Source organism: Myotis davidii, unplaced genomic scaffold (assembly GCF_000327345.1).
Source record: "Myotis davidii unplaced genomic scaffold, ASM32734v1 scaffold8, whole genome shotgun sequence".
In the NCBI taxonomy this organism is placed as follows: Eukaryota; Metazoa; Chordata; class Mammalia; order Chiroptera; family Vespertilionidae; genus Myotis; species Myotis davidii.
The window spans coordinates 1,907,234-1,916,522 of NW_006299520.1; the positions used below are offsets into that span (position 1 = coordinate 1,907,234).

At 35.6% G+C, this 9,289-nt stretch overlaps 1 protein-coding gene across 1 annotated transcript in view; it reads right to left on the bottom strand.

The window, feature by feature from the left end:
- Nucleotides 1–237: 237 nt before the first annotated feature.
- The window catches only part of CEP126 (centrosomal protein 126kDa), a gene marked incomplete at its 5' end in the record, with an annotated part of 58,487 nt that continues 49,435 nt past the window's right edge, over nucleotides 238–9,289 (bottom strand). Inside the window, 2 exons of the mRNA XM_006775258.2 lie at nucleotides 238–470; nucleotides 5,833–5,897. Of these exons, the coding sequence (XP_006775321.1) occupies nucleotides 408–470; nucleotides 5,833–5,897 (128 nt within the window). The remainder of the gene's footprint in view (nucleotides 471–5,832; nucleotides 5,898–9,289) is intronic.

Below are 9,289 nucleotides of genomic sequence, written 5' to 3' on the forward strand. Positions count from 1 at the left end.
GACAGATATTTTTAAATCATAAACTTCTTATACCACTGTACACAAATTTAATAGAATTTACTAGAAATTTCAGATAAACAAAGCTTCTCAACTGTAGCTAATAATTTGAATAACAAATTAGCTTTCATTTTCTTTTAAAATATAATGAGTTTATTTCCAGTAGCATGCTCATTAAAAACAATAAATATTTCCATTCATTAAAAATGAATTATCAAAAAAATACATAATAAAGTATAATTTGTAGCAAAAATGTAAACTAGTTAATCTATTTCTTTTACCCATGTTATACTTTACCTTTATTTTATGGTTTAGTGTATTAATCATTAACAAAATACATAAATAAATGATATATTTACAGGAGATTTTAAAAAATAATGATTCCATTTAATAGTTACTGGTATATTTCATCAGTATTTTCTGTGCAATCTGGATCCAATGTCGGGGGACAGACTGGTCCTTGGCTGCAGGTTCTGTAACATAATTTCAGAATATTCTTTTACTGTTGCATTATGGACTTTACAGTGGATCTCCTTAGAGATTACAGATTTTAATAAGGTTAAATTCATAATTAAAACTCTCAAATGCTACATATGCATTAATCTCAACAAAGACATCTGACTAATTACAATAATATTGGTAAAAGTTGTTTAAGAGGTTTTTAAAATCATAATCTGATGTGTAAATGTTTAAAAATTAATAATTTTATTTTCTACAGGAAGCACTTGTAACACATGTAGTACCTTAGGAGTAGTTTAACAACATGCATTGGGCTAAAGAAGTTGCTTGAAAAGGTAATTGTTCAAAATTCATTAAATTTATTTTATTTAAAACAGTAGTAAAATATTCCAAATGAAAACCCTGCTTATAAGATTGATAGTTTTTACATTGAAAAATCATGGCGGGTGTCCTGAGGATGCCCCGCAGGAACTCTATTATACTATATTGTTTGCATATCATCTCTACTAGAATATAAGCTACTTGAGAATAGGAAATGTTTTCCTCTTCCTAGTCCCAGTCCTAGCAGAGTGCCCGGCACATGGCAAGACTTAGGCAATATCTGTTCAATGAAGAGACCAATATGATAACTTCAAAAAAATCATGCTGCTATGGTTGCCAAATGGACAGGACAAAGTAATTTTGGACAAGACAAAGCTTGGGCTGAATAAGCTTTTCTAGCCAGGATGACACTAAAGTCAATTCTCAAACAATAAGAGAAAGGGTTTTATGAGACCAATTCCTCTGAGGCAGTGGGAGCAGCATGGGCCCTGGAAGCCTGCAGAGGGTTCTGGGATCAGCCTGTGCTGAGCAGTGTGCAAGTTACAAGCTGAGAAGCAAATGGAGGCGAGAGTGGAAAGGTCTTGAATGCAGTTCTCCCGAGTTTGTCTTTTTGGTAATGGGTAACCACCGAGGTTACGTTTTAAGCAGGAGAGTGATATGTTCACGTTTTAAAAAGAATTATTCTGGTAGTAATTGGGTGTAAGATATACTGGAGAGAGCAAACCTGGAGGCTGTTGAAATGGTCCAGATGAGAAATGATGAATTCTTAAACTAAGACACTATCAGTAAGAGTGGAGAGGAGTGAATGGATTTGAGATGCACTTAGTATTATTAGAAGGATTTGCTGTGTAGGGCAGTGATGGCGAACCTATGACACGCATGTCAGAGGTGACACACGAACTCATTTTTTTGGTTGATTTTTCTTTGTTAAATGGCATTTAAATATATAAAATAAATATCAAAATATAAGTCTTTGTTTTACTATGGTTGCAAATATCAAAAAATTTCTATATGTGACACGGCACCAGAGTTAAGTTAGGGTTTTTCAAAATGCTGCCACACCGAGCTCAAAAGGCTCGCCATCACTGGCCTAGGGTTATGAGAGAATGAGAAGCCTGGATGAGACTTCTAATTTTTATCTGGGAAATTTGGTGGATGATGGTGTCATTAATTGAAATAAGAAATAAACTGATGAACAAAATAGATTCAGAGACATAGAAGCATGGAACAGACTGATGAATTTCAGAGGGAAGCCAGGGGTTGGTGTGGAGAGATTAACGGGGAACTTATATGCATATATGCACACAGCCCATGGACACAAACAATAGTGTGGTGAAGGCCTGGGAGGGACAGGGTCAATGGAAAAAAAGGGGGGGCTTCTGTAATACTTTCAACTATAAAGATAAATAAATAAAGAATTATAAAAGGTAGAACATAGTTTGGGGGGTGGGGAGGCAGTGAAGGGAAAGTGTAAATCCTGGCTCTGCCACTGAACAGCTCTAAGATTTGAGGACATTATTTGATGTCCCTAGTTTAGAAGACTAAACAATAGAATATGTGTGAAACTACTTGGCACAGTACTTTTCTTTTTTAAATATGTTTTTATTAATTTCAGAGAAAGGAAGGAAGAGGGGAGAGAGATAGAAATATCAATGATGAGAGAGGATCATTGATTGGCTGCCTCCTGCACACCCTATTGGTGATCGAGCCCACAACCTGGGCATTTGCTCTGACTGGGAATTGAACCATTATCTCCTGGTTCATGGGTCGATGCTCAACCACTGAGCCACACCAATTGGGCAGCACAGTACTTTTCAGAGGTAGGAATCCAGTAGGTATAATGTTGCTGAGAAATTCAGTTCCTGAATTAACCACACAATACATTGTACATTGTAAAGCTAGACATCCTATATAATAAAAGCCTAATGTGCTAAGTGTCTGACCATTTGATCAGTTGCTATGACACATACTGATCACCAGAGGGCAGATGTTCCACCTGGTAGTTTAGCTTGCTGCTGGGGTCCAGCCAATCGGGACTGGGCAAGATGGGCCAGACACTCTTTGGACTCTCCTGTGGTCCCTCCCCAGCCCTGATGGGGCACTGGTGGGGTGCCTTGGCCTGGTCTGTACCCTCTTGCAATCCAGGACCCCTCAGGGGATGTTGGAGAGCTGGTTTTGGCCTGATCCCTGCAGGCCAGGCAGAGGGACCCCATCGGTGCATGAATCCATGTACCAGGCCTCTAGTATATTATATGACACATGTTAAAATTTAAAAACAAAATATTTCTAAGCTCATATGGGTATGAAAACATTGGAGCTGAATGTAAAGGGAAATAAAAACATCACTAAAAAACTTACCTGCAACATCTCCAAAACAACAAACACTCCCAAATAGATATTTCTGCTATTATATGGAGAGATGAAAATCTTTTTCTAAAACACATCCCTATTGAAAAACTAGGCTATACCACAACTGTCCTGGTAAATACAATACAGTTTTGGTGATCATACATACAGAAAGTTTAGAATTAAAGTTATACATTGCATTTTGAGAACTTATATATTAAATAATTTTACTTATTGAAATGCAGTGGGATCCAGGAACAAATTTTGAGAGCTTTGAAAAGACAAAAGTATATCTACAGCCCATTTACATTACTTCCAGCGGGGCATGAAGTGCCGATGTATCCTTGCCCTAAATATAACTCGAAAAGTTTGGACATATGTTTCCTGAACTTAAAATAAATTACAAGCAGCTACAGAAGACTTGAAGGCAAGACAGAGGTACAGGTAATCCCAGGTGATGAAAAGAAAACAAAAAAGCTATAAAAATATAAACTCTGAAGCTATATATTCACCATAAATATTAACCTGAGTCTAAAAATGAGAAAACAGACAAATCCAGATCATGGGGTATTCAACAAGACAACTGGTTTGGACTTTAGTCTACAAAAGTGTCACTGTGCATGAAAGATGAAAAAGACTTTTCTAGGTGAAGAGACATGACAATCAAATGCAATGTATAATCCTGGTTATACACTGGGTACTGAATCAGAGAAATAAAATAGCCACAAAGCCATTACTTTTCAGACAACTAAGGAACTTTAAATACAGAGTGTGTATCAGATAATACTGTGTCAATATTAAATTTCTTGGGTATGATGATGGTATTGTGATTATGTATTTAGAGGGAAAGTATCATTAGGTCTGTAATTTACTTTCAAACAGTTCATTATGTTTGTGTGAGTGTTTATGTATTTCCTGTTCTATTTTATTCTATTCTTTTCTATTCTTCTACCCACCCATCATCCATCCATCTATCAGATAAAGCAAGTGTGGCAAAATGTCAGTAGTAGCCAAATAAAAATATTGCAGAAAAAGGGCAAACAAGAATAAAATGTTAAAATCCCCTCTACAGAATGTGGTAAATGAATTTTGATGGCAGAGCCCCGAGGACAGGGTAATTTTAATGTTGGCTGTTTAAACAGGCACTTAATAATTCTGTGATTTTATACTATTTTCCCTGAAAATAAATGGAAGTTTTCTGACTTATATTAGTGATGTCATAATAAGGAAGACTAACATGTTTGGAGATAAAGAGACTGAATAAAGCTAATGGTTACCACATGTCATAAAGAATGAAAAAAGATGTAAAATAAAAATTATTTCAAGTCTACTCCTGGTCCCTAATCCTCACCATTAACTTTTCAGTTACTTGTCAGATACTCTAGCAATATAGTAACACAGTACACCCATGTGCTCAGTAGAGTAATTTGCTGATTAGGTAGCTTTCTCTTCCTATTGAGTATTTACAATTCATGATCAGTTAGTTGTCTGTGGTTAGTACACTGTTTTCAAGTTGAGCTGAGGTGTATAGAAGAGTGATCTCAGTCACTGTAGGTCTTACCTCACTAAAGTGAGGTAAGAACCATAAATGTGCTAAGTAACAGAAAATTGTCACAGTTAAAATTCAGACACAGAAAAACCGTCACTGCAAAAATTACCTAAATTGCTGAATTGATAGAAATGGAAAATTTGGTCAAAAAATCCAAATTAGCATGTAAAAAGTAACCATGAAAAAATAATATACCAGGAGTCCAAGTAGCCATTGCCAAATGAGTTGTGTCTAAAAATCACAGCATCATAAATGCCACACCAGAAAGACCATTTCCAAGAAACACGTGCCCAGTGGCTAAATGAGCTCCAGGAGGGCAGGGACAGTCTTTTTCTACTTCCGATTATTCACCCCTGCACTCAGAGCATGCAGAAATCTGAAACGCAGGTAAGAAGTGCATAACTTCATGTAAAAGTAAATAAGAAATGAAGTATACTGCATAATCTTATTTTTTCCTGTCAAGATTTCAGAACTGAGGGTACGTAATGGAAAAACAAATTTAAATGCAATTAATCCTCTAACAAAACATTTCTCTGTTGAAGACCTAAACTGAGGATGTGCCTTTCTATAAACCTGAATGTCTCCTTTCACTTCTAGGCAGACATATTTCTTCCTCCAGTGATTTCCCAAGACCCTGCAGCACAGTCTTAGCTTGCCTTGTGTTATTTCCCTGGCTATACTGTCCACGTGTGTCTTGCTCCTTTAGACTGAGAATTCCTGAATTGCTGTTTCTCATTTATATATGTTTCTTTACCAGGACCCAATGCCAAGGCAAAAACAAAATTCAAAGCAGGAGGGTCTAGTTTTGAACTCTGAAGACATGGAAAGGATATGGGCAATGATGGGATCACTGACAATGAAAATTTTTTTAACAATTTTCCAATTAGGTTACATTATCTAAAATTATTTGAAAAGTAGTACACTGATTCCTGTTTCTGTTCTCATGACTGATGAAATACTCTGAATGTAAAAATATTTAGTTTTTTTTGAAATGAGAGGATATTTGCTTGATTCTAACAGAACGTCTTATAATTGAAAGTTGATTGAGGAGAAAAACTCCCTAAAAACTAATCTCAAAAATTAATATCAATACAGAATTCTTATACATACAATCATGAAGTTTTCTAAAAAGGAAAAAAAAAACTTCTTAAAATACTTACCAGAAATGGCATTATTTTCAAGGTATTTTTAATGGATGGGTTTTTGCAAATGGTTGCTTGTACATCTGAAATAATTATAATAATACAAATATAATTGCTATGTTTATTGAAAGAGAAGAATGACTAAATCAAATACTAAATTCTGATGTATCAAAATAGTCAACATTGAGTAAGAAACTTTTTTCTATTGTTTCCAGAAGTAGTCTTTATTAGACTTAATATTAGATTAGGGAATAGAATTTGATTAAAAGCAATACATAAAACTTATGTTGATAAAAAGGAATTTCTAGAACTTTGACTAGTCTATAACAATCTTTATTCAAATGCTAGGTTTTCTTTCATTTTTTTCTTTTCTTCTTTAAAAAAATACACCAAAGAGATTAATTTCATTCTTAGAACATCTTAGGAAAGAGATGTTTATTTAGCTATAGAGGCACAAAAAAATTCAACTCTTGCCTTTTCAATATTTAGGCCTCTGTCTATATAATAGCAAGGGTCGGGGAAAAAGAAAGAAAATTTCAGGCAGAATCTTTTGCAGGAAGAATTTAAATATATGGAAGTATATAATAGGGAAAAAAACCCCTACATAAAAACTGACTTGAGGGTTTTTTATCTTTTTCTGCCTAATTTTGCATTTTAAACTTATAGCTTTAGTTCTATATTGCTTTTGTGTTTTAGCACCCTTTTACTATATATTTTAAAGATTTAATTTTAGAATTAACAGAGTATATAGTACATGTACATTTTAATGACTAGCATAGCTAATGTCTGTGTAACCACCTAGATTAATAAAATTCAACAATATTCCTTCTGTAGTGCCCTGTGGATTGCACTCCTTTCCCTTGCTCACACAGAGGTAACCTAGTACACTGACTGCCTTTATAGTTTTAACACATATGTCTACATCCCCCAAAGAATATTGTTTAGTTTTGCCTGTTTCTGAACTTCATATAAATTAAATTGGACTGTCTTTATTCTCCTGTGATTTTCCTTATTTTGCTCAAGATTATATATTATTTAGATTCATCTATGATGATATTTGTAGATGTAGTTTGTTCATTTTCCTTGCTGACTGGTATTCCCAGAACATCTAAAATTTTCAAAGTTTGGCTTTGATGGTCTCTATATACTTAACAAGTCTGCTGATGTACATGTGCAGGGTTTTATCTAGGATATGCATGTGGAAGTGAAAGTGCTGGTTGTAGGGTATGTGGACGTTCAGTTTATTAAGTGGTGGCAAAACATTTCCCAAACAAGTTGCCCCAGTTTACACTTCAACCAGCATTATATGTGAGCTCCAATTGCTTGCATCTTTACCAACACTTAGCATTGCCAGGCTTTTAAATTTAGCTCTTTCTGATGAGGATATAACTATATCTCATTGTTTTAATTTGCATTTCCCTATTTCTAATGAAGGTAAATATCTATCAATGTTTATTGTTATTTGCATTTCCTTTGTTGTGAAATTCCTCTTCAAGTTTTTTTCCTCCTATTTAAAAAATATTTTTATGGATTTCAGAGAGGAAGGGAGAGGGAGACAGAGAGATAGAAACATTAATGATGAGACTCATTTTTTCGGCTGCCGCCTGTACAACCCCCACTGGGGATTGAGCCCGCAACCCGGGCATGTGCTCTGACTGGGACTCGAACCGTGATCTCCTGGTTCAGAGGTTAATGCTCAACCACTGAGCCATGTTGGCCAGGCTCTCCTATTTTTTTGAATTGTCTTTTTTTCTTATTGATTTATAGTTCTTTACATATTTTGAATGAGTCCTTCATCCTATGTATTATAGTTTCTCTTATTTGTGATCTGTCTTTACATTCTTTTAATGATGTTTGATATGAACAGAAGTTTGTGATTTTAATATAATCAAATTTATTTTCTCCTCTATGGATTATGTTCCTTTTGCTCTGCTTAAAAAATCCTTCCTTACCCCAAGGCTAGAAAGTACTTATATTATCTCCTAAAAGCTTGATATAGTTTCTTTTACATTTAATCTTGGAACTTATTTTTATGTATGGTATTTGGTAGGGGTTCAATTTAATTTTCTATTTCATATCCAATTATTTCAATATGGAGAGACAAACAACTTGCCTCAAAATGATCCCATAAGTTCTTCATAGCTAGGATCCAAAAACAGGATCCATGTGAGAGGGGCTGTGCCTAAATCCAACTTCCTATAAAATCAGTAGCTCCTTCTCCCAGCAGAAAAAAAAAAAAAAAAGCAAAAATTAAAAAAAGCTACAATTTCTCACATTGGGATTCCAATGACATGTTTGTTAGACTAATTTCATTGTTCCACTGCTGTTAGATCACCTGCTCTTGTTCCCCCCTCCATTTGTTTTCTTTCTGGGTGTTTCAGTTTGGAAAATTTCTATTGCTTTTCTTCAAATTCATTGATTCCCTCCTCAGCTGTGTTGAGTCTCTTGATTAGCCCATAGAAAACATTTTTCATTTCTGTTACAGTTTTCATTCATCACTTTTCTATTTAACTCTTTCTTCTAGTTTTCATCTCTCTGCTGAAATTCTCCATCTGTTCATGCATGTTGTCTATCTGTCCCATAACTGCTCACTTTCCCCACTATAACCTGTTATGAGTCATAGTTATTTAAAATTACCTGATAGTTTTAACTTCTGGGTCATCTCTGTATCATAATCTGCTGACTGCTCTGTCCCTTGACAGTGTGTGTGTGTGATTCCTCCTTGTTTTTTTTTTTTTTTTGGCATGTCTCATAATTTTTGATTAAATGCTGGGCCTCATGTTTGGAATAGTGGATACTCAGGTAAATACTAGTAAATCTTACCTGAGTAAAAACTGGACATGGGCATGCATCTCCTGCTAGGCGATCGTGTATGTGTGTGTGTGTACTTAATCACCTTAGGAATTGAGGTGTCTGCACAATATGAGGAGGTTTCCTCTGCGCTCTATGCTCTGTGCCTCTCTCAGAAGACTTGCTGCCTCTGTTCCAGTATCCTTGGCCTTTAGTCTGTAGGAGAGAAGGTTCTGCATGGGGTTTCATGCCTTTCCTACAGCAATGGCTGTTCCTCTCTTGCAGGCTGCACCACTGAGGAAGGATTTCTCTAACCTCCTGCTCTGTTCCCTCATTTTCTCATGAACACACCACGTAGGCTCATGGAAAACAATCTGTAAATGAGTGTAAACTCTTGTGTCTGTGACTCCCAGGGGTTTTATATTCTCACAATAGTTCACACTTATCCTTTCGTAATTTGTTAAAAGTCTAAGCAGAATTCCTAATGTCTCCCACACTTTGCCACAGGTGAGCTAATAGTCGTGTACTGTCTCTCTTTGAAAGTTCCTGTCGCTACCTGTTTGCGCTGTGACTTCAACTAACTTTTTCTTCCTCCCTTCCTTCCTTTTTTCCTTCCTTCCTTCCTTCCTTCCTTCCTTCCTTCCTTCCTTCCTTCCTTCCTTCCTTCCTTCCTTCCTTCCTTCCT